This window comes from Sorex araneus, chromosome 1, assembly GCF_027595985.1.
Source record: "Sorex araneus isolate mSorAra2 chromosome 1, mSorAra2.pri, whole genome shotgun sequence".
In the NCBI taxonomy this organism is placed as follows: Eukaryota; Metazoa; Chordata; class Mammalia; order Eulipotyphla; family Soricidae; genus Sorex; species Sorex araneus.
The window spans coordinates 135,095,731-135,122,200 of NC_073302.1; the positions used below are offsets into that span (position 1 = coordinate 135,095,731).

The window sequence follows — 26,470 nt, forward strand, 5'->3', positions numbered from 1 at the left end:
GTTCCTTGGCCTGACTGCCAGGCTATCAGAATAACAGGGAGATGTGGGGAGAATCAGCCATTCTTATTCTCTTCCTTCCTTCATGGATTCATTTAGATGATCACAAACATTTACTGCGCCAAATACTCTCAGCTTCTAGGGATATACTTGGTAAGTGGAAGTATAGTTGACAACTTCTCATCAGGAAAGCCATGGTCCATATCATTCTGTGAAACAAAGAGTCTAACTGCTTTCCTGTGAACCACTTGATCTTCCTGGGTTCAAGTTTTGCTCCAAAAACAAGTAACCCTAATATCTCAGGGCATTAGAAAATCACTGATTTCTTGTTCATGTTATATAAGGTATGTGATTGGCAATTGCTCTGCCTAACTCCAAAACCTAAACTGAGGATGCAGTCAGGAGAGGCAGAAACAAGACACCCCCAGTCTCCACAAGGTGTACACTCATGTTGTGTTTATGCTCTGAGGTAAAGGCTGTGTGCCTACATCCTATTGCCATGTGGTTCATGTGAAAAAGCCAGAAAGTCATGGGGCAGGATATGGGTGGGGAGGAACCAAATAACATGAATGAGGACCATAATCTACCACTATTCATTTTCTTATTTAAGAAATGAGGACATTTGGCTAGAGTTTTCTTACCCTTTCCAACTCCTTATTCACTAATATTATGATTTTAGAGAAGTTTAACTGCTCATTACTAAGGAGCAGAGAGAATCACACCACCACATTAACCTCAAAGAGCTCTTGGTGATGTTAAATCCAATGGCTCTTCTGCAAGAAAATATACGGATAAAGAAAAATTCTTGGCCTTCCCCTCGCCCCGATGGAACGCAGAAATGATGCCACATCCACTCACCATCTACTCAAGCTCCCATGTGGCCACAATCCAGAGACAAACACAGGAATCTCGGACATGAGCAACCTGCGGCAGTAATTTCTTCAGACCCTAATTATTAAAATCTTAGAATTTCTAAAGCGCAAAAGTGGCCGCGTGACATTATATTATATCCATAACAAGCATTACAAAACACATTGTTTAGCAATTGTATTTTCGGCAGATATAAGGGGAGGTAGAACTGGTCTCGAAACATCGAAGGTAAATAAAGTAGAGAAAGGATACCTTGCAAATTGTATACCACACAAGCAGGGGGAGGTATGGAAAGGTGTGTGTGTGGGGAATACTGAGGATTTTGGTGGTGGAAAACGTGCACTGGTGAAGGGATGGGTGTTGGATGACCGTATGATCAAAGTTTAAACATGAAATTTTTGTTACTGTATCTCACAGTGAGTTAATACCAAATATAAAGTAAAAAAAGAAATTCTTAATAAAAATTGCTCTGAAAATGTTTTTCCACACTGATCCCAGTGTGGAAATGAATTTCATTCTCCCTGAACAAAGTTTTTGAAAACAATAGGTATGTCTTCTGGTGAAGGAATAGGTTTTGGAATACAGTCACCTGAAACTGTATGAAACTCAATCATAAAATAACTTTGTAACAAATAACTTTGTAATTCATGGTGATACAATAAAAAAATTTAATAAAAAATAGGTCTATCTAAAGAACAACATGAGACCCAATTTTTTAAAATAAAAAATAAAATTGTGATGGACTTGGGGCAGTTCTTATCACTTAAACTTGTTTTCAGTGTGAATCTATTAGTAAGGTACAAAAATATTTTAAATAATTAACCTTTCATACCCAGTTGCTTGGACTGGAATGATAGCACAGTGGGTAGGGCGTTTGCCGACCTGGGTTCGATTCCTCTGTCCCTCTCGGAGAGCCTGGCAAGCTACAGAGAGTATCCCGCCTGCATGGCAGAGCCTGGCAAGCTACCCCTGGCGTATTGGATATGCACAAAACAATAACAACAAGTCTCACAATGGAGATGTTACTGTTGCCCGCTTGAGCAAATCAATGAGCAACGGGATGACAGTGATACAGTGATACCCAGTTGCTTGAAAAAAAAATCTCATTTTTTCCTAATTTCTAGAAATGACAATTTACTGTTGGATTCAGAGAAAGACAGGGATAGAAAAAAACTACCTTAAATACATTGACTATTAAACCTGTCAAATTCAGTGTGAGAGCCTTGCACATTCCTCCAAATGTAGCTTATAAAGGTCCTGTCTGCTATAGCTTCACTAATTACCAGTATCATGAACTTTGCACAAGCTAGAAGACAGCAGTGATTTCCATCATACTGTTATAAACACTGAGAACCTGGTATGCGGGCTCTCATCATCACTTATACTCCCCAGAGTAGGAAATGGAGGTTCTTAGAGGTGCTATAATTTGCTTAAATACTTAACAACAGAACATATTTTTAAGCAATGCTGTTGTGATGACAAAATCCTGACTCCATCCTGCTGAAGAAAAGCAGAAAAGTCTTTCATGATCTCTTTCTTCCAGAGTTTGCTCTTTCTGGGTCTCTTTTGCATTCCCAATCATCATGGTTTTCCTCTCCTCAGCTTGGACTACTTTGAGCTATTCTACTTTGACACTGGTGTAGGCAGGATATGGGAAGTTAAACGTATCTCCTAGAAGAGATACAGGAGCTTGGGTGTAAGCCTGAATAGACTAACAACACTCACTGTTGGGAATTTAGACAAAGAACAGCACATGCACGCACACACACACACACACACACACACACACAAACACATTGAAAGTACACATATAACTGGACAGCATTCCCTGTAAAAGAATGGCCTAGAGCTCTCCTTGACATTAGTTTTATTTTGACTCCATGGGGGCTGATGGCTACTTGCACAGTGTGGTAGGAAAGAGTCCCAGACCCCAGTCCCAGCGCTGATGTCTGTTAATTACATGGTCTCCATGAGGTGGGATTGACTGAGGACCCAATGGAAGAAAATAGCTTTTCCTTCTGGCGAGTAGATGAGAAGACGCATCCCTCACATCAAAGGTGCCATGTTCATCCATCCATCTGCAATGTCACTGACTCGGCTGACCAGACAGCCACATCTGGAAAAGTGAGGGGAGCGGCGGGGCTGACGCACACTGGGGAATGCTATTAGCACTGCATCTTGACAAGGGGCTCACAAGGCTTTCCTCGGCCTTTTGGCATCCAACCTAAAAGCTTGTTTGAAAGGGACAGCTTCAAGGTTTAAGGGAATGAAAATACATACAGACAGACCTGTATTCCAGCTGACAGCAATTCTTTGAAAAGTAAGATGTAACAAGTCAAAAGGGGTTAATGAGGTCCATAAAAAGGATGACCATTCAGGAAAAAAGCCGAAGGAATCCGTGGAAGCTTCAGAAAGGGCACCCCGGGAGGCCAGCTGCTTACGGTGGCCCCTAACACACCCCAACTTCCCATCTCTTTCATACAGAATCTGAACTTGCGTGGATCAGCACGTGCTACCTTTGAATGATGGCAGTGTGCTAGGGATAGAGTAGGTGATTTTCTGACACCCGAAACGGTTCCAGTTTTTTAGGTCTAAATTCCCAACAAGCCCCCTCAACTCAGAAGCCACATCCTCAGATTTTGATTATTTTTATAATGTTGATAACCTCAAACACAGTGCCAGAGAGGAGACACTTAACAGCAAACCCTTCCTTATTCTAATTTGCCACCATATAGGACAGACTGGTAGAGGGACAAAGGTGGTGAGAGATAAGCCCGTGGTTGTCCTAACCCTTCTCTTCTGTGAGTGAGTGCCTCGGCTCAGGAGAAGGTTCTTCCCCCCCCCCCCCCCCCCCCATTTTCAAGCTGTTGCAAATAGTGCTTTACTCACTGTCATCCCAGGATGCCTGTGATTGAAATACTGAAAGTATCCATGGAGTCCCAAAGTTTATGACATCACCTTCCTGATGGAGCTTTAGTGAGAATCTGAGGAAAGAGGAAAGAAAAGGAAACTAGGAGAGGCAGCAGGGAGGGAAGCAAAAAAATTCCTCCTGCTTCGCCCGAGAGCTTAATACCCCTGAGTACCGCCTGGGCATTTGCTCCAGCACAACCTCTCTGAGGTCCCTTAGACGCCTAAACCTCCTCAGCTTCCCCCCAACTTTCCTCACTCTCTTTCCTGCTGCTTCAGGGCTCCCTACAGCAGAGTCATTGGGAGAACTTGTGCCAGGGCTTACCTCACCCCCTACTGGACTAGCAAAGGCATTTTTAGGGAGGAAAGTTCAAGTTAGAGATTGGCAGCTCATTCCAGTTCCCCAGACAGGAGCCTGGTAAAACCCTGGAAGGCAAAAGCTTCCCATTTTCATGCATGGATTGACAGGATGTCCTGTCTAGGAAAACACAATGCAGACCAGTAGATGGGTGTTTTGCAACCTTTTCCCAGCTTTTTCCAACTTTGTTTCCTGCCTGTGGTTGTCCCTGTGCAAATGGTTAACCCCTGGTGTCATGCTGTGAATCCCCCATGCGATTTTCAATTTTATGGTCCTCTTGGAAGATCTTCACCAGAACTGTGCATGAGGAACAGAGCAGAGTGGAACGTCTTCAAGAGCATCGAAGAAGTTGTTAAGAGGACAAAGAACCTCCGGCTCTGGGCACATCTTTTTGACTCAATTGTTCTTCCTGCACTAACATACGCCTCAGAGACCTAAACCTAAAAACAGGACAAGGACACTATTCAGGTGTCCCAAAGAGGAATCGAAAGAGCTATGCTTGAAATAACACATTTCACTCAAGTGAGAGAAGGAATCTGGAGTTCCGACCTCCATCGACGCTCAAGAATCAGGGATGCTGTCTCATTTGCCAAGGCATCAAACATCAGATGGGCCTAACACATAATGCGATTTAGAGACTGGGCTTGAGCTGTTACCGACTAGATTCCACGGGACGTCAAAAGACCGCGTGGACGCCCATCTATGAGATGGTCAGATTTCTTTGTCAAAACCCTGAACAAACAGTTTGAGGCTCTTTGTGTTCCTGGAGTGAGCAGATACCATTGGGCTACACTAGCATGCGACAGGGATGAATGGAGATCAACAGATGACAAGTGATACAAGTTTTTATATATATATATATATACATACATATACATACACACATATATATGTATATATACCACGTGACACATCATCATAAAGGGAAATATATATGTGTATATGTATATATGTGTGTATATACATATACATACATATATATTATATATGTATATATATATATATATATGCTTCTCAGAGCCCGGCAAGCTACCAAGAGTATCTCACCCACAAGGAAGAGCCTGGCAAGCTCCCCATGGCGTATTTGACATGCCAAATACAGCAACAATAACAGGTCTCATTCCTCTGACTCTGAAAAGAGCCTCCAATCATTGGGAAAAATGAGTAAGGAGAGGCTGCTAAAAATCTCAGGGCTGGGATGGATGGAGACATTACTGGCGCCCGCTCGAGTAAATCGATGAACAACGGGATGACAGTGATACAGTGATTGGAAGATCTTGGAAGTCCAAAGAGACCATAATGAGGAAAACCCTAGTTCTAGAGAACTGTGGTAAGACTACTTTGCCCAGTGGCAGCTCAGCAAGGCATGAGTATCAGAACTAAAATTTAAATGTAGTTCTCCTAACCCATTTCAGCAACAGTTTTGCATAGCCCTTTGGGCCCAATGGGCTATGTGTGCAGTCTTGAGCCCTAAAGTGCATTAGAGTTATAAACCTGCAGGAGTTTAGGGAAGCTCTTCTAATTACATTTAATCTATAAATAAAATTTTATTTCAAGGGGCTGGAGTGATAGTACAGTGGGTAGGGCATTTGCCTTGCAAGCGGCCAACTATAGTTCTATCCCTGGCTACCCATGTGGTCCTCCAAGCAATGCCAGGAGTAATTCCTGAGAGCAAAGTAAGGAGTAACCCCTGAGCATCATGGGCTGTGACCTAAACAGCCAAAAAAATTTTTTTTCAAGGAATTCACTCTCAGAGCCTGTACCATGTGACCTCCAAATTTCAGAAGGATTCTACTATGACCAAATCTAGAAGCATTTCACAGGGAAGTCCCACAGAGGGTCTAAGTCCTTATGAGAGACTTGCTCTGACCTATTTTTCTACTCCTGTAATAGGAAGCATCAACATTTGCCTCACTGGCTCACCTACATAATCCTGGACCCCTAGGACACTTGATGCTTTCTCTTATCGTTTTGCTTTTTTTCAATGGAAGTAGTTATGCTTCTGCTGTATCTTCTCCATCCGAGTTGCCAAGTGGTTCTAAGTAGGAACTCTGGCCAGATAATCTGTTTGCATTTCCTGAATAATCTCAGGCAATTTGTAATTGCCTCCAAACCAACACAGAACAAAACAAAACCCTTTTTCTATCACACAGGGCTGTAGATGAAGCCAGCCCTTGTATTGAGAGCACCCAGTAAGTGTTCAAAAATATTCGTTGTCACGATGGTCACTGTTGATGTTGTGTGGGGGCACTAACATCTGGCAGCAGCTGCTGGACAGAGCAGACACACACGCTGCATAAAGGGAAGGAACTCGTGAGCTGGAGCTCCGATCAGCGAGGGGTTGTCTGAAGTAATGTTCTTAGGAAAGAGCCAGAGAGCTGGACCCACGGTGGAGTCACAGCGCAGAGGCTTGGCTGGAGGTGGATGCACCTCTGCAAACGAAGAGACTGGCGAGCAGCTGGCCTTTGGGGAGCTGACAATTCGGGCCAGCCGCACCGGGTCCTCTCCATCCGCCAACGGGTCCTCTCCATCCGCCAACGGCCGCCTTTAGATCTGCTGGGCTTGGCGCAAGCCAAGAGCCACGCTTCCAATTTTCACACGAAAGGCCTTGTTCTTTAATATCAAACAAGTGAGGCGGAAGGTCGCCTCAGCTCAGTTGTGCCCGGGACTCTGATGGCCACTGGGTCTGGCTGTGCCAAGCCGGCGGTGGGATTGCTCAGAAGGCCAAAGCTAGGGCCACACGTCAGCATCCTGCAACCTCCCATGCCATTTGGTTTAAATAGGAAAGTTCCTTTGAGGTTAAGTATTAGAACCAGAAGGAAGGCAGGTTTACAGCCACTTCGCCTGGGCTCCACATGTTGCAACCATCACAAATAGATCTCGCAAGAGGTGGTGGTGGTGCTGGTGGTGGGAAGGGGCCTGGCAAGAAAGGTGGTGGGGGCAGGGGAGGGGGAAGCTGCTGATCACCCCAGTTCCCCACTCCCATTTTTAAAAATATTTGGAACTGGATCTTCACATTCTTATCAACCTTTGCCCCAGGCTGATCCATTCACAGCCTGTCCTGGCCCACTGTCCAGAGGCAAGTCTGCCGGCTACCCGGGCTGGAGCCATAGTGCAATGAGTAAGGCACTTGCCTTGCACACGGCCTACTTGGCTTGGTTCCTCTGCCCTGAGAAATCCCTGAGCCACAGAGCTGGGAGTAAGCCCTAAGCACCTCTGGGGGTGACCCCAAAATTAAAAAGAAAAAAAAAGCCAAAAAGATATAAGAAGAAGCAGGTGAAATAAATTTTAATTTACCTCAGTGTATCCTAAATACAATCATAGCGTTTCCTATATAGGTATGAAAAGTATTATTGAGAGGTTTTGATTTCTCTTTCGTTAGGTACTAAACTCAGTCTTTGCAAGCTGGTATGCAATGTGTTCCTGCCACACCTCCACAGGGACAAGCCATTTATCCAGTGCTCAGGAGCTTCTCCAATGAAATAATGTATATGGAGTCTAAACTATTCCAAATGTAGCCAGCAAGTGGTGAAAACACCCAGCAGAGTTTGGGGAAGGGTCTCAGGAGGCTGAGAAGAATGGGAGGATCCTGTGAAACAGAATGTCCCCAGGATCTCTTTTGAAGTGCATTTGTTTTCGATAACTTCTATAAACATCACTGGCTCTCTGTCTCACAGTTTGAGGAGACTCAATTTATCTCTGACTGAGGAGAGTATTATTTTCTCAGCTGCAAATCATGTTAATTGGGCAGCAAATAGATAGGAATGTGGAGTAAACACCCCTCATACCTTTAATGCTTTTGATGACTTTTCCAGCCTGGTACTGTAAATACTGTATGAATGGGGGTAGTGCCATTACCCTAAGGATGACAAGCAACTGCAAGGAGGGGGGGTGGGGGGAAGGGAGCATGCATGCATTTCAAAGTCTGCATCCCTTGGTCTTTGTTTTTGACACTCAGACAACTTGGATCATTTGGCCAGAGTCCAAAGGGTAAGTTATCATGGTGTTTCTAGAAGAGACACTTTTGGAAGGCTGGGACAGTACAAGGTGGCACTCAATCAAAGTACTATTTTTCTTTTTTCTCTTTGTGCTGGTGACCAAATGCAAGGAACCTAGGGTCTCACACAGTGAGTATTTTATCTCCTTGGCCTCGAAAGTAGCACTGATTTAAGAGACGCCATCATCCTAGGTACTTTCCCTTCTTTGCTACTGACTCTAATAATAATAATAATAACAACAACAACAATAATAATAATGTAGCACTGTAGCAGTCTCATCCTGTTGTTCATCAATTTGCTCAAGTGGGCACCGGTAGCGTCTCCATTGTGAGACTTGTTGTTACTGTTTTTGGCATATCGAATACACCACAGGTAGCTTGCCAGGCTCTGCCATGCAGGCAGGATACTCTCAGTAGCTTGCTGGGCTCTCTGAGAGGGATGGAGGAATCAAACCTGGGTCGGCTGCGTGCAAGGCAAAGACCCTACCTGCTGTGCTATGCTCCAGCCCAATAATAATCCTGAATAACCCGATACTTTAAGTTTTTCTTTCTTAAAGGGGAGAAAGGTGAGGAGCAGAATGCTGACGTCAGCACCAGGTTCAAGAATAAAGACCTCGGTAAGTTGAACATCAAGAACATCAAGAAACAGGTTTCCATGAAACTGTCCTGCCTCATCCTCACCGGAACACCTTCCTGTAACAGAGGATAGTTTGATTTCCTTTGACATAGTTTTCCCCAAGCCACTTCCCTCTAGCCTTTGAATGGTTTTCTTCAGTCCTGGTTGACCATTATTGTATTTCAGCTCCAGATCCTCATTCCACTTCCAGAAGGCCACTTGACATCTCAATAGGGATGACTCAGCAACTTGACATTCAGAACCCCAAGACCACAGACGACCTATAAACTGTCATTCCAGGGCAATGCCCAGTCACTTCAAGAAGAACATGGCTGACGTAGGTTGATCTTAATAGTTTCTGGGAAAACAAATATCCTTCTTCCTAATTCACCTTCACCATTATGTATCCATTCCTGCCTTGCCCTGACCACAAAAACTTAAAAGCTGATAAGAATCACTCAAGGAGCTTATTAGAATACATATTCCTGGGCCTCCCACTCACAGATTCTGATTTAGTATCTCTTGGAACAATGCCCAGGAATATGTATTTAGGGGACTCTGGATTTTATGTCACTGATCTACAGATTACACTCTTGGAAGTCCAACTGCATATTTATTAGAGTAATGCCTTCAATGTCAACACCGTCTGTCTGTATCACTGTATAATTTTTGGTAGTGGGAGCTCGAATAAGTGATTGTAGTAACTAACAATTTACCCTCAAGAAGTGACAATTAAAGTGATCCTAAAAGCTAACATTTATTAAGCACGTGCTATGGAGTGGGCAAGACTTTTTTTTTTTAAACTTTTCTATTGCTAGTATTTCCTTTTGTGTTAATTAAGATTCTATGGCTGTATGCAATGAACTGTTAATGATCTCATTTTACAGAAGAGGAAAGTGAGCTTTAGAAAGGTTAGCAACTTGTCTAACAACTATCAAAGCTGGAATTCAAACTCAGTTAACTCCTTTCAGGGTTCATAAGTTCACTGAGGTTAGCTGGCCACTATTTGCAGGGGCCTTTGCAAAAGGCAAGGCTTTTTTATTTTTTTGGCTTTAAAAAATAATTAATTAATTAATTTAATTGAATCACTGTGAAGTTGGGCATTACAAAGCTGTTCATGATTGGGTTTCAGTCAAACAATTTTTCAACACCCATCCCTCCACCAGTGTAATCTCCCAGCACCAATGTCCCGAGTTTTCCTCCCAACCCCCCAAACTCACCCCTCCACCCTAACCTTCCTCCATGGCAGGTACCTCTAGGCAAGACCTCTTGCTTTTTTTTGGGGGGGGGTTGGGTCACACCCGGCGATGCACAGGGGTTACTCCTGGCTCATGCACTCAGGAATTACTCCTGGAGGTGCTTGGGGGACCATATAAGATGCTGGGAATTGAACCTGGGTCGGCCGTGTGCAAGGCAAATGCCCTACCCTCTGTGCTATTGCTCCAGCCCCGAGACCTCTTGCTTTAAACAGAAATAAATGCTGCTAAAGTTTTTTACTTTTCTTGTAAGATCTGGATGTTGATTTGGATTTGCTATATAGTATCCTTCTAATAAAAATTAAAAAGAAGTGTTACTAGCATAAAGTTCACTATTCATCATAACATTGTCTGTACCAGTTTTAACTCATATGCAGAATCATTTAAATTGAACCATTCATATTTGGTAGCTTATACAATGTGTTTGCTTTGCACACAATAAACTTATCTGGAGACCAGTAGATAGTACAGGGGTTTAGGTACTTGTCTTGCATGCAGGTGACCCTAGTTCCATGCATGGCACCATATAAGGTCTTCTGAGCACTGCCAGGAGTGACTCCTGAGCACAGAGTCAGGAGTAACTTCGAAGAGCTGCCAGGTATGGCCCCCTTTCCAAATCAAGTGTTTTATTTCACTTCATTCAGTCAGAGGATCTGGACCCCTCCTAGCAGCACTTGACTAATGAGGTGGTGGGTCAATTTTTGGGCTTGAGGATGGGGGGCTGCTCAGGCTCTGCAGTGCTAGGGAGTGCCAGGGCCACCAGGTAGGTACATGCCTCCCCCTCCCCCACTAGCACACTCAACAATGCTTGGGAAGCCATGTAGTGCTGGGGTCCAAAGCCAGGTCTGAACCAAGGTCTGAACCCAGATCAGGCACATGCTAGTCATATACCCTAACCACTGTCTATATCCAAGCCCCCATTTCACTTTTTGAGACATAGTTCTACCAACTCTTTATCTTTGGTCACTGATGTCTAGGGACCAAGGTGAAAAAGGATTAGAACTACGGTTTGCCTATCTTCCCACGTCTTCTGTGTCATTAATTCCAGTGTAAGTGGCTGTCTAATACAGAGGAAGCAACACTGATTGTTGACAATGTTTAGAACAGCATTGGTTTCTCCCTGCATTTGAAGTTCAGGTGGGGAGTGAAAGCAGGATCTCTGGGGCATGCCTGCAGCCTCTGTACTGGGTCACATCACAGGACTACCGTGCTCATGCTTACCTTATACTTTATTGGAGAGTCCATGCATCCCTGGTCAACTGAGGGCCTCAGAAACGTAAGAACAGGCATGCCAGGAGACAAACATGATCTCTCCTCTGCTCACACACAGCTCCATCGTTCTATTGGATTTCACCAGCAAAACATGTGTTTACTATTAACATTATCAAGAAATTAAAGCTGGTGACAGCAGAGCATGAAACCAAGCACACAGGCTCCTCCTCAGCATGGGACGTTTCTGTGAATGCCTGGGAAAATAATTAGCCATTTTCTGTCCTGTAGCTACTGCTAGACAATGTGAAGTACAATCACATCTTTGAAAATGTTATTCAAGCCACCCCAGCTGGACAGCCTCAGAATATATTCATTTGCACCTTCTTGACTGGTGGTTTTATGTTAAGCACTGTTTTCTTTCTTTCTTTAAAAAATTTTTTTTATTAGTGAACCACTGTGAGGTACAGTTACAAACTTATAACTTTCGTGTTTGCATTTCAGTCATACAGTAATTGTTTCCCCATCCCTCCACCAGTGCCCATTCCCCACCACCAATGGTCCCAGTATCCCTCTCACCACCCTCACCCCATCCCCTACCACCCCACCGTGCCCCTGCAGCAGGGCATTCCCTTTTGTTCTCTCTCCTTTTGGGTGTTGTAGTTTGCAACAGAGATATTGAGTGGCCTTCATATTTGATCTATAGTCTACTTTCAGCTCACATCTTTCAACCCGAGTGGGTCCTCCCAACATCCTCTACTTGGTGTTCCCTTCTCTATCTCAGCTGCCTTTTCCTCCAGCATGTGAGGCCAGTTTTCAAGCTCTGGGGCAGACATCCTGGTCCTTATCTCTACTACTCTTGGGTGTTAGTCTCCCATTCTGTTACTTTATATTCCACAGATGAGTGCGATCTTTCTATGTCTGCCTGTCTCTCTCTCTTTCTGACTCATTTCACTTAACATGATACTCTCCATGCTTATCCACTTATATGAAAATTTCATGACTTCATCTTTTCTAACAGTTGCATAGTATTCCATCATGTAGATGTACCCAAGTTTCTTTAACCAGCCTCTTTCACTGCTGGTGAGAATGCCAACTGGTTCAGCCCTTTTGGAAAACAATATGGATGATTCTCATAAAAATTAGAAATTGAGCTCCCATTTGACCCAGCAATACCACTCCTTGGAATATATCCCAGAGAGGCAAAAAGGTATAGTAGAAATGACATCTGCATTTGTATGTTTATTGCAGCGTTGTTTACAATAAGCGCGTTTTCTGAGGTATCTTCTGTGGTTCATAAAAGGCACTTTCTGAGTGGCCGGTGAAGCTCCATAGACCTTTGGAACTCTTCCATGAGTGGCTGGGAGCAGCACCCTATAGAACCTTAATTTCTCTGTGTAGTATCAGGGGAATGCACCCCATCTTCCTTTGGAGACTGTCCAAGTCTGTCTTCATCACTCAGGACACAGTGCTCTGGAGTGACAGGCCGGTAATGTAGGCAGATGGTGTTAACATCCTCTCTTCAATACCTCAGCTTTTCTGTTTGGCTCTAGCAATTCCCAGTGACAAATATTCGAACAGTGCTCATCTTACCACATCCCTCTGCAGTCTTACTAGCAACCACCTTAAAGCCTCACTCTTTCAACCCCCTCCGTCTCCAAGTTGCTCTTCCTAAATATTTGTTTTGATTATGCTACTCATCTTCTAAACATTCAATGGCTTCCCAGTGGCCACACACTGTCTTTACATTCAGTTTTCTGGATCCAACTTCAATTTACCTTCCCATTTGTTTTCATTCTTTCCTCTGGTTGAGAGGGTAATGTGAAAGATCCAAGATTCCTCTGAACTTCCACTGTCTTTCTCTCTTCCCCATCTTTTTTTTTTTAAAACTTTTAACATAGTGGGCTCATAAGAAGTATATGGTGTTGATTTAGAATCTTTTTATCCCACAAAAATGTATATAATATATATTGTACATATACACTGTGGTCAACATCAGGTGGAAAGGAGTGTTTGAGTGACACACTTTAGCCCACAGAATTAAACATTTTTCTTGGGTAAAATCTAAGTTAGATATTCAGAGGTAGATTAAAATTTATTATGACCCTCCATGTCATAATTATTTGGTTTCAATAGTTGTCAGCTCTGGCAAATTGTATATAATTTATATACTCATCCACTTTTTTTCTTTACTGTTTAGAATATTTTAAAATAAGTCCTAAGCATCATATCTTATTCGTGCATCACTAGCAGGTAAGGGACCCATTAAATAATACATAACACATGTGTAGGGCTGGAGTGATAGTCAGTGGGTGAGGCGATTGCGTGCATGCATTTGACAGGGGTTCAATCCTTACAACCACAGATGGTTCCCCAAGCTCTGATAGGAGTGATCCTTGAATGAAGAATCAGAAGTAATACACGAGCACTATTGGGTGTGGACCCAAAATAAATGAAAACAAATACATAGCCAAAATTTCATTATCACACCTAAACTGCTTGAGTAACCAATGTTTCTTTTTGTATATATCTATAGACTTCTTATAGACCTCTTATAGTCTAGTTCTCCCTCTTGGAGGACGAGGCAAGCTACTAAGAGTATATTGCCTACACGGCAGAGCCTGGCAAACTCCCTGTGGTGTATTCAATATGCCAAAAACAGTAACAATGATGGGTCTCATTCCCCTGACCCTGAAAGAGACTCTAATGTGGCACTGTTGGGATGGATGAGTAAAGAGAGGCTGCTAAAATCTCAGGGCTAGGACAAATAGAGACATTACTGGTGCTCACTTGAGCAAATCAATGAACAACAGGATGACAGTGATACAGTGATCTATATATCTATATCTATATGTACATATATATCTATATATACACATATAGATATATTGAAGAGGCTCCCAGAGATCACTCTGGGGTCACTCTGGCAGTGCGATGTGGTTCTGGGGATTGGACTAGAATTGGCCATGTACTAGGTGAGCACCTTACCCACTATACTCTCTCTGGCCCCAACCAATGCTTCTTTAATAGAACATGTAGAAGTGTTTAAATTATCCCCATGTGTGTCAATTTTTATTTTTTTACATCTTGATAGTTTCAATCAGAATCTAAATAAGGTCCACACTCTACAATTATTTGTAGTTTTAAGACTTCCTTAATTTATAGTTTTCTTCTTCTTCTTTTCAAATTTTTTTTTTGGTCTTTTTGCCATTTAATAAACCAATTCACTTGTCCAGTTCAGATTGTAATGGGATGGAATTTTCTTAATGCATGACCACATTTTGTTTAATATCTCCTTGTTCCTGTGTTTTCTGCAGATTATTAGATCTACTGGCTTGACCAATATAGCTGAATTGTTTTTGGCACAAGTTTCTCCAAGGTGACACGGTACACATGTATAAAGGAGCACATAATGCTAGGTTGTTTCCTCTCTGTGATGTCAGCAGACACATTGATCGTTGTCAAGATCCATTATTTCCTTAGGGGCAGAACTTCAAATTATAAACTGGACATTGAAAATAATTGCTGATACAGTGTAACATCAGTTTGATTTTGCTGTCTTATCTAAAAAAAATGGGATGACTTGCAATTTAACATTAGAAAATAGAGAGGCCTCGGGTTTGTGCTCCTTGGATGTCCAGGTTAGTAAACTATAAGGAAATAGGTTGTGGTTCTCTAAGAGGTACATTGATTGTGGAACTTGGGGCTGGGGAGGGAGGAATAGTATGGAATCTTGGTGTTCAAGGAAATGAGAATCAGAATGAGATCAAATTTGTGAAAGTATTTTAAATCCAAAAAAATGCATTAGTTTCTGCTGAACAGACAACTTTGCCAAGTGCCATCTTGAAACACATGATGAGATTACTAGTATCTTCCAAGAAAGCCCTGAGTTTTGAGCTTTTAGTGAGAGGAAAACAAAGCTGTCTCCTGAAATCCAGTGGAAACTTATTGCTGCCTAAGTAAAAAATCCAGAAGCCAAGTTCAGCTCAAGAGTCAGGGCTTGCTTGGGAAAGGACCCAAATTTGATCCCTAGTACACCATAGTCCCTAAGCACTATTGGCCCTGGAGAATTCCAAGCACCATCAGGTATGGCCCTGGCAACCCTGGGCACTGCTGGGCTCAAGCAGTGTCATCCTTGGGCCTTAGCATTGAATCTTCCATCCCCAGTTGGCCAAGAACCGCCTCTCACTGCTTGGGGGGCTCAAAATGCAGGCTCAAAATGCAACCTGGCTTCTAGGTTACTTCCTCTATCTAGATTAGCATAACTGTGACATGGTTTTGCAAAAACATCGGTCTTTCCTGCTAGGGGGAAGGACACCCAAGGCTGTCCCTGAATAAGATTATCCTTCTTGGAGAATCTCCACTTCAGATATAGATCATTTGTCAGATTGACAGACTGAAGGATGAGACCAAGCTGTTCTAGAGGAGGGAGAGTCTTTGAATAGACAGACCACGAAAAGAACAGTTAGGTGATTGACAGAGTTTAGTTTAGCACTTTGGAAATACTTTTGTGTGCCAGACACATACTTTGTTCTTGGAGAAGTAAAACAGCAGAATAAAAGGTGTGAGATTTAAAGAGTTCTATTTAGAAAGATGCACCAAATAGGCAAAGCCTTTTCTGACTGTTTAAACTTGTAGCTTTATTAATTGCTCAAAAAATAATTTTAATCAAAGACATTTTAAATGAGAAGGGCTGGAAACCAAGAATTTGTACCTTAAAAGAATATTTAAGAGTCTAATCTCAAATTGCAATTTTAGTATATCAAAATGCCCCCCTCCCCAATTAAAAAATGTCCAAATGCTCTGGGTCACAGAAAAAATACAACTTACCTAATATCACAGGAATGAAAGGCCCCCAGAGCAAAGGACAAAATCTGTGCTGTTCTGTGCTTCAGGTATGAAACAAAACGACTGTTACACAGTAGGTGTTCAACAAAAACACCATGAAAGCAAGCTGAAAGCCTAAAATTATTAAACCAAACATTCCCACTGCAAGATAGAACCTGTAAAAAGGAAAACAGTAAGTTGAGTCTTGACAAGCTGTCATCTAAAAAATCCTAAAGGGGCTTAATAAAAGTGTGGGGTTGATACACCCCATGTCTAGAAAGTTGTAAAACAACTGGAAAAGGTCCAGAGCCCAGCCTGACTTGCTCCAGATGACAGAGGATGACAGCCAGACTCACTGTTTGCATTCCTGCTTCTGCCTTTCGGTAAGCAGATTTTAGTCCAACAAAATCTTCTCATTTTTAATTTACTCTGATATTTATAAATCCAGTGATTAAATATCCTATCAGACCAGACTGCCCTTCAGGATACCCCTGACAAGCATTTCCCTGACCATTCTTTACACAGAGTAGACCCAAACCAGCTAGAAATCATTCCTTTCCTCGTGGGGGAGCCTCTCAGGTGTGTTACCTGGTTTCATTTCTATTCCAGAAACAACTTGCTCACAGATTCCCTTTACAAGCAGCTCCTGGGGCCCTCCTCATCCCAGAGTCTCCCCGTAAGCCTGTCTGAATTGATTGCCCAGATTTTCCAGCCATTCCACGACTTGCAAAGCAATTGCTTACAGGCGCTCAGTATCCTGACATTGGAGCTCCAGCCTTTGTCTCCATGAATCACTGATCAGGAAAGGTTGTGACACTCAAGACTGGATTTTACACCTCCTACAGAATGGCAGCCTGTGATATAAGCGATCCTAAACTTTTAACAATCATCAGCTTTCCCACTTCCTCAAATCCCTGATGAAACAGAGAAACACAGGAGGACACCAGGGAACTCAATGCTTGGACAAAGATTATTTCCAACTGTCAGAGTGTCAGCATGTCCCCTGTCCCCAGGTTCTTGGGCCAGGTTTTTCCATCTGGGGACAACATTGCCAACTTAGTTCTATGGCTGGAGTCTTAGAACTAAACTAAAATAATTATGGAGAATATTTAGAGAGCATGAGAATAGCAAGGATAGATTTTTTAAAAAACAAACAAGAAAAGAATTCACCACTCATTGGTTGTTTGCAGATCAAATTGTACTTTGACGGTACAATTACATGGCTGCACCCAAGTTAGTTCATCCTCATGAAAATGTCACCTGAAGCAATGGGGGTGGGGAGGAACAGTTGGGAGTTAGGGTCATAAACCTGGTTGAGCCTAGCAATGCATATAATCATGGAGTCCCTTCCTTTAGTCTCCAAGACACTATCAGTGACCTCACAAGATATGTATGGCAAGTGGAGTTGCTTCAAACCACAGGCCTGTCCCGTTGCCTTGTAAAGTGATTATTCATATAGTGTTCCATCAAGCCCTGTGTGATCAGAAGACTTGAGTAGAGCATGAAAGTACAGTAGAAGCTGAGTCTAAGAGCACCGTGTAGGTGGCCTTTCCATTTAATCCAGGTCCCAGTGAACACTGCTTTTCAGAGCAAAGACAAAATATAAGATGGATAGTAGAGAAAATGTGATAAACGCGGTGTATACTGGAGAGATTCTTCCTGGGACCCTTTAAAGTCTTTCCATTGGCTTAATTGAAAGCTATATAAAAGGTTTTCACAAACAGATGAATGAAACTCCCCATGGACATGAGAATTGTCAGTTCAGATGAAAGTGAAGGAGGAAGGAAAGTTCTTCTTTTGGGTCTGAATTCAATGTGAATGAAAAAGGGGAGGGGAAACTGAGGCTTCTGAGAGACCTTCACTATGTTCCAAAACCAGTACAAGATTGGGGGTAAGGAGGGAGAGGGAACCAACCATGTGCTCATCAGTCACTTGGTGCACTGAGCTGGAAAACATTTAACCCTGAGATACAAATCATCTACTTACGCTGACTCCAGGTGACCAGAATTTTTGAATGCTTGGGAGTCAGGAATTCCCATCCCAATGTGATCATTCATTTCACAGCATGAATGTCAGGTCTCCAGGACCCGATAGACCAAAGGAGAAAGTAGAGAATCTGTATTCTCCTCAAACGTCTGCATAACAAAGACAGAGCCTCCCCCTAAACCACTGGAAAAAAAAAAAGACACATCCCAAAGGGTCACTCCCACCCATCCCTCCCACTCCACACACAAGTTTCCTTTCTGTTTGTTTGCACTATTAGGTCAGAAGGTTAATGAAAATGCACTCTAAAATGATAAAAAAAAAAAAAAAAGAAAGAAAAAAGACGAAGCCAGGCATGAATTAGATTTCCACTCAAGTCTGAATATTCCATCTGGGCATTAAGACAACCCCATTAGCTTCAAAATCTTACAGTTCTGTCCACAGTTGCTGGGATAGGTCTGGGATGCTCAGGAATTTGATGACTGCTAATTGCTTGCCCAGGAAACTCTGCTAGGAGGACAGGTTGGAACCCGGCTGAGAAGTAAAGCGCTGCAGACTTTCTCTGCAGCCAAGTGTCAGGAAAATGTTGCACTTGAGGCTAAAGGAGAGCTGGGGTTTGAAATTTTCATTTTCTCTTATTATTTTTTCTTTCTTTTCTCTCCTCTTCCATCCATCTTTTGTATTTCTTTCTCCTGTATAGAACACTGTCGTACCTTAGGAGAAATCTGTAAATGCACAGTCATCTTTCCTCTTGAGTCACTTAAAAATAGATTTACTTATTTCCTGAGAGCATCAATCAACATTGAAGGAAACAGTTCATTGCACCAAGCTGAGCCACTCTAGGAAGTAGTTTTTCCAGCAAATATTCTACCATGATGCTTTGATTGAAGGGTGACACGGGACCAGCTTCACTCTGCTCACACTTCACGTGGGAAGGGAAAGTAAATTGCCACAGAAGAAGACAAACCAACTGGAAAAGACTCATGCTTTTTTCCCTCCTATTTTGTCTTCTAAGGTTTTCACGATGGCTTAAAAGGAAATGCGAATTAATCATTTGTTTTGACCCAAGAGCAGCAGAAACTTATTTTGAAGACTTAAACAGGCGACACAAATGTAAACAGAAATCTGGGACTCCCAAATGCTAACACCAAAAAGAGTTAGTCTGCAGACATCAATTCTACACAGCATTTATTTTCATTTGAAGAAAGTGGAAATCATATATAAATCACGGACAATACGAGTTCTTCTTGCTTGGCAACTGTCCACACAAATCCATTAACCTCTAAGTATAACAGATACAGCATTTTTTTTTTTTAATAGAAAGACAGGGTACTATGGCAGTTAATTAGCAACTGATACTGTAAACTACAGTAGATACAAAGTTTTGTCATATAAATTAATTGCCATTACAAAAAGGCAACCGCTTGTGCCAAGAAGGTACAAAAATGGGTAACTTCCATAAATATAACAAGAAGCGAAGTGAAGAAATACATAACAGACTGTTTTTCCTATATAATAGTGGAATATGCAAACTAGGCCACCTGTGGCACTTTATGTGAATATAGGAAGAGGACATCACCACAGCCACACACACCCACCACCCGCCACCCACCCACATAGGCCCGGCCCCCCGCCCCTTTTCGCTGTGGATTTCCCAAACGTGGCAAATTCTAGGGTTAGGAGGACAGGAGGCCGCACGGAAGCAGCAAGACGGCGAGCTCCGAACTGCTAGACAAAGAAGGAGCCTTATTGACAGTTGTAAAGCATTAGGCGTCAGACAGAAACTTGTCAAAAACAGCTGTTGTTGGGTACTGATGGATAATGTTTTCATTCTGACGGCTGAGACGCTGCAGACAGTCACGGGCCTGAGAAGCAGCCCATCACTGGCGCACACATGAACACACACACAGACAACGGGAAGTCATTTAACAGATGGCTCGGGAGTGCTCAGACACACTAGCTTAAAAAGACAACATCCGATATTGGATGAACGGGCCGAGAAAGCGGCGCCTAATAATCATTTGTTTTCTCAGAGGCGAAGAGCACAAACGGGACAGACTAAAAATCAAGACTTGGGAGATTGGACATTGGAATCAAAGCTCCATGTTCCTCACGATGAGGTGCTGTGAAAAAATTCTGGGATGCTCTTGACAAAACTGATTTAGGATTCTTTTTTGGCCCTGTTCTGCTGGGAAGAGAAAATGCTCGATGTTTCAAAGGCAATGTTTACATTAAATTTCTCCTACAGGATTAAACCACACAAACTGTATTTGAATGACGCCTCTCTTTGGGAGAGTTACAAGGGATTACATCACCCTGTAATATCAGTGTGTCTGTGGGTTTCAGCTTATGCTACCTAAAAATTATAAACATGTTTTCATGGCTCACATATAGGGAGCAGGTTTGTTTTTTTCTTAATCATTTGACCACTAAGTGCTCAAAGTAGTCAAAAAATCTAAAAAATGTGCCAAAGAATATTTTTACCCATAAACTTCCAAACCTATAGGTTATTCCTGATTTAGAAAAGGTCAAAGGCTCTAAATCTTAGTAAAACTGTGCATTTTTCCCCCTCTATGCAATTTCTCTTTTAAGTTACACTGGGGCAAAAAAGTTCCAAATTGAATCCGAGCCCTAAAATTATTTGCTACAGCTCCAGTACTTTTTAAGGGCACATTGAAACCCCTGAAAATAGAGGTTTATAATAGAAATACTGATAGACCTTTAATTACTTAGATGGAGACATTAATAGACTCCATTAAACTCCATTAGTACTTAATGAATGAATATACAGATGATTCTGTCTTTGTTATCTTTGTCAAATCCATGCCAACCTAAATCTTAGCCAGTATAAACCATACTTCATTTTGGTTATTCAAAAATTTTTTATCTATTGTTTTAAAAATTATGTCTCTATTTAAATCAAACACAAGAATTTTAGAAAAAGATGCCTATATTATATTGTAGCTGACTTTACGTGGGGTAATTTTTACACTAAAAAAAATATTTGAGGACTCGACCAAACAGCAACCAATGACCATGTATTGTGCCTGAATTTCCTCTCTTCTCAAACAAACAAACAAACAAACAAACAACCAAAAACAACATCTTTCCTCTCAAAATAGGGAGGGGAGTGAGACTTGGGAGGCCACCAAGGAAGCAATGAGCATCTTGTCTTTCTATGGCAGGAAAGTTCTTTCTGAAGAGGTGAAGAACTGCAGATTTGGTGCTCATTTATCTCTCATAATCTATAAGGCCAGGATACAAAAAACCCAAAAATAAAAATTAAGTAGAACCCCCAAGAGCTCTTGAAAATGACACACATAGTATGAGGACCCCCCAGACACACAACCCAGCACCTCCAAACACAGGGAAAAATGAGCTAAGGTTCTTTGCATCTCCCTGAGCCTCTCACCAGGGACTTCACTTGCCTGAGCCACAGATTCCGTTCATTTTAGCACAGAGAAGGGCAGAGATGCGGAGGACAACAGAAGGAAGAGACATGCGGTGAAGAGGATTAGTGGTAAATAGAGAATATTCTCTCTCAGTAGTGTGTACTCGATGCGAATGCTGATGAGACTTCACCTGATGGACAAAATGTTCACTGTCATAAAGAGATGAGAGTCTGAGATAGCTAGAGGAGAGCAGAAGCCACGAGAGTCTGGATACCAAGATAAAAATGAAAATGAGAAACAAACACAACAGGTTTGGGGAACCCGTTCTCTGAGCCACACTTTACATTCTTCCAGTCTCATGGTCTTTCTCTTCCAACAAGCTGATGAGCTGCGAGAAGCTGTCCTTCAGGGAATCCAGGTCATCCAGGGAGCAGGGCTGCAGGATCCAGCGTTTGCCTCGTGCAAGGGGTTCAAGTTCAAAGTATTTTTTGACCTGGATAGGGGGGAAGAGAAATAGGTTATTGATTTAATTTGAACTTATCTCCTACTGAAACACTGACAAGGACGCAGTAAGGAGATTACCAAGGGGAATGCAATCAAATGGAGATGGCCGAGCATTTCTAGAACACCATCCGCCACTGTTCCTATATATGCGGGTGATATGCTGTGACCCCAGAGTTGTTTTTTTCTCCAGGGGTGAATGGCCCACTTTCAAGCCAACCCATCCATCTGCTAATAGCCTGGGAGGCGTGATGAGGTCTAAGAAAGAACTCTGTGTGCTGATACACGGGGTAAGTCACACTGAAGACGCCAAAAAGAAACACTTAAGCCCCAAACTCAAGCACAGCTGCCTTTACTATCTTGCAACCTTACTCAATTGGCCACAGTCTGTAATATGTACTATAACACTTACTTAGCAACTCAGTGAATTGGGTCCTCAAACACACAAACACAACAAAATAGGATCTACATAATATTTCCTTCCTCCCATAAATTTCAAATACCTAATACAGAGAACTGGGAAAGTAAATTTCTTTGTTTTTGTTTAAAAAAATTGGCTTTGGGGGCTGGAGCGATAGCACAGCGGGTAGGGCATCTGCCTTGCACGCGGCCAACCCGGGTTCGAATCCCAGCATCCCATATGGTCCCCTGAGCACCGCCAGGGGTAATTCCTGAGTGCAGAGCCAGGAGTAACCCCTGTGCATCGCCAGGTGTGACCCAAAAAGCAAAAAAAAAAAAAAAAAAAAAAAAAAAAAAAAAAATTGGCTTTGTTTTTTTGGTTTTGGCGCCACGTCCAGCCATGCTCAGGGCTTACTTCTTCCTATCTCTCTGCTCAGGGGTCATTCCTGGCTAAACATATGGGTGCCATGAATGGAACTTGGGTTGACTGCATGCAAGGCAAACACCTTACCTGCTGTTACTACCTCGCTTGCCCATGGGGAAGTAGTTTTTAAGAAAGGGGAGAGGGAGCTAGAGAGATGGCAGAGTGGGTAAGGTGTTAGTCTTGCATAGGATTGATTTGGGTTTGTTCCCCAGCACCACATATGATCTCTGAGCACAGAGCCAGATGTAAATCCTGAGCACCACAAAGTGTGGCTCAAAAACAAAGATAAAGAAAATTAAAATAACACGAGGATAAAAACTGATTGCATGCATATACATATGTCAACTTGATAGTCTTTCAGCTTATTTTCTTCCCAGTTTTACATTTTCAGGAAAGAAAAATAAAGACTAGAGAGTTGGCAGAGCAGGTAGAGCATTAGCTAGCTTCAAAAAAACTGTTCAATTAATAACAAGTCACAAGTCACTCAGTGTGGTGGTTAGAGTAATGTATTTTCATGTACTGATTTGGACAAATACCATACTGTTTTGACTTCCAGAGGTATTAACCTCCTCTCAATAAGAATGAAAAAATGCAAAGTTGTTGTAACTCCTTATATGCCCATGTATGCGCGAGCGCACATTTGGGGTCCTCCCCGCCACAACCTGGTGTGTGATATACCATAACTCTAGCATATGACCCCAAGACATGAGATCTCTGGTCACTGCATGTTGTTGCTGTTGATGATGGGGTCACAATCACCAGGAATCTCTCACAAAAAAAAGGGTAGGAGAGGAGGAGGGAGAAAACAAAAAAATAAAAGAGTGTTCGTATTTATAGTTTAACTGTAAATATAATAAAATAAAATATAATAAAATATACAGTTTATGTCACATAAATTTCAGTCAGTAGCAACATCAGAGAGGCATTCTTCAAAGACATTTTTTCATCAACAAATTTCATTAAATTCCATGTACCATGGAAAATTCCAAAGTTTTGTTTTATTCGATACTTGACCCAGAAAAAAAAAGTGTCTCAACCTTATGCCTTTTGCAAATGTGGTTTCACTTTGTCTTTATCATCACCATCACCAAACTATTGTTAGCAGCAGAGACAAACCATCTAAAGTGTACTAATATTTGTGTATGTTTCCACGTGAGCAAGATCTATGTAAGAAATATGTTTTAATGCTAATCTTGGAACCACAAATATGCTGACATTTGAACATATTCAATAGTTCAAGAGTGTCCCGCAATTCCTCTATAGACCTGTAAATTTGTAATAAATAGCTACTTAAGAAAAGCCCGTAGGAATTAAAAGAATCTCATTAATTTAGATTCTGGAGAGTCACAAAAATGTTATTTACAGATCAGAATACAGGTCATAAGACTTTGGCACAATTTCTGCCCAAGGTTTTCTTTTGAGGGGGAAGAGAAGCATACCCAGTGGTATTTGGGGGCGATTCCTGGCATGGTGCTTGGGGGTCACTCCCAGCAGCACTCAGGGCACCATGTGGTGCTACAGACTGAGCTCAGGGCTCAAGCATGCCAGCAAGCACTCTGTCCTTGAACCGCCTGCCTGGTCCTGCCTCTAAGGGATTTTAGAAGTCATGTTGTCAAAGAGGATTCTCCTGTATGGAAAAAGTAAATTCCGCTCTTTTCATTTCTCTTCCTCAGAGTAGTGGCAACGAGTCACCTCGAGGAGAAGCTGAAACTGTGCTATGATCACCCCAGAGCTCAAACCTGCCCCACTGGGGAGGAAGCGCCAGTCAGCAGAGCCAGGGAGCCAGCAGCTCAGCTGGGAGGTGGGGACGGGAGGAAGAGTTGGCAGGTAGGGAACATGGTTACCTGCCCCCTAGGAAGAGGAACAAGTTGCTCTAAAGAGCTTACGAGCAGGGATGAGCCTTTCCTTGTTTCTATTCCAGGTAAGATTTCAGATGGCTCCACTGAGACAAATGGGGATCCCTGCTGTCATGCTGCAACCCCCTATTTGATCAATGATGAGTCCCATCGAGACCACATGAACACCTGAGGTCTGGTACATGAAGACAGCTGCACCCTTGGGCTGAGAGATAGTACAGCAGGTCATGTGTTTGCCTTGCACACGGCCGACTGGGGTTCGATCTCCAGCATCCCATATGTTCCCCCAAGCACTGCCAGGAGTAATTCCTGACTGCAGAACCAGGAGTAACCCCTGAGCATCGCTGGGTGTGGCCCAAAAAGAAGGAAAGAAAGGAAGAAAGAAAGAGAAAGAAAGAAAGAAAGAAAGAAAGAAAGAAAGAAAGAAAGAAAGAAAGAAAGGAAGGAAGAGAGAAATAAAGAAAGAAAAGACAGCTGCACCCTTGTCATATTTTACAATCTTAAATACAAAAGTTTTGCTAGTAACTAGATGAGTTGAAATTAAAAATTTGCATTAAAATGCAAAAAGTGACTAACAAAGTAAGAATACAGCAACAACAATACTCCTCCAAATGGTTCATTTAATAGTTCACGGAACTGATCCTGGTAGCAGATTAAGAGCAAATTTGAAAGCAATAATAGATTTCAATAACTGCAAAACTTAATATGCGACATTCTGCAATATGGAGCAGAGAAAGAGAGAGGAGAGAGAGAAGAAAGAGACAAGTAAGGTTTCAAGCTCTCAGTTAAGCTTAGTATCTTGGCAACTAAATATTTGTCTATCATGTAGACATACCTAGAAGACAATAAAGATGTCTGGAGGTACTTATGTTTCAGAATATTAAACGTGGGAAGGAAACGGGAGCTTTGAATCCAGGGTGGTCGGCAGATCATGGAGCTACTGGTGTTAAGCTGACAAACAGAGCTGGGGAATGTGAGCTTCTCTGATCCGTAACCTAAGTGGGTCCCCAGCCCTCCTGCATTCACCTGGCCGGGATACAATGGTGTCACACAACTCTACAGTCATACTATCAATTTTTAAATAATCCTGCCATTCTGGTAATAAGTCTGGTATAGTTGAGTTTGCTGGCTGAACGTGGGTTTATAAGAGGTAAAGACTTTAAGGTTTCTAAAAGCAAAAAATATAAGGTAAGAGAGAAGATGCTGATTTCAGCTGACTGATCTTCTTTTCCCCGTTAGACTCCCATTTTAATTTTGCTTTTTTTTATATTTATATGCACTTCCAGTTTTGAGCATTAAAATAAAAACAACTCCAGCATTCCCACTAACCTATTTTTGTACTTCTATAGGTTCCAGTCAAATTTTACTGACTTATTTTGGTTTTGGAGACACACTATGGTCAAGGATTACTCTGGGCTCTATGCTCAGAAATCACTCCTGGTGGTGCTTGGGGACCAAACAGGGTGCCAGATATGTAGAACTAGGGTTGGCGGCTCACCTGGCAATGTCCACTGTACTGTGTCTCTGGCTCCTCCAGTCTAATTTTTAAGAAAGATATTTAAGTTTCACCCACATGAATCATCTGCTTCCCTCTGCATTTTTAAGGTTGGAAAAATAGCCTAACCAACTAGTCTGATACATGACAATCTATATTTTTATGATGGGCGCATGCTTCTGTAAAGGTTATTTCTTATATCAAGATAAAAAATTTGCCAGGTAGCTTCAGAGAAAATGGTCCTCCGTATTTTTAATACTTTATCAGTTGCTGAAATGTGGCTCACTGCAAAAGGGCTGGAATCGGGGAGTGGTGATGGCTTCACCTTGGCTTTCCAGAGGCGGTACTTGGGGATGACATCCGAGTACAGCTGCCTGGCAACC

General features: G+C 42.3%; 1 protein-coding gene across 2 annotated transcripts in view; it reads right to left on the reverse strand.

Moving 5' to 3' along the window:
• Positions 1-19,191: 19,191 nt before the first annotated feature.
• ARL15 (ADP ribosylation factor like GTPase 15) overlaps positions 19,192-26,470 on the reverse strand; it is a 444,530-nt gene continuing 437,251 nt past the window's right edge. For both annotated transcript variants that reach the window (XM_004608526.2, XM_055121201.1), the window contains one exon: positions 19,192-21,905. In XM_004608526.2, the coding sequence (XP_004608583.2) occupies positions 21,753-21,905 (153 nt within the window). In that variant the 3' untranslated portion in view covers positions 19,192-21,752. The remainder of the gene's footprint in view (positions 21,906-26,470) is intronic.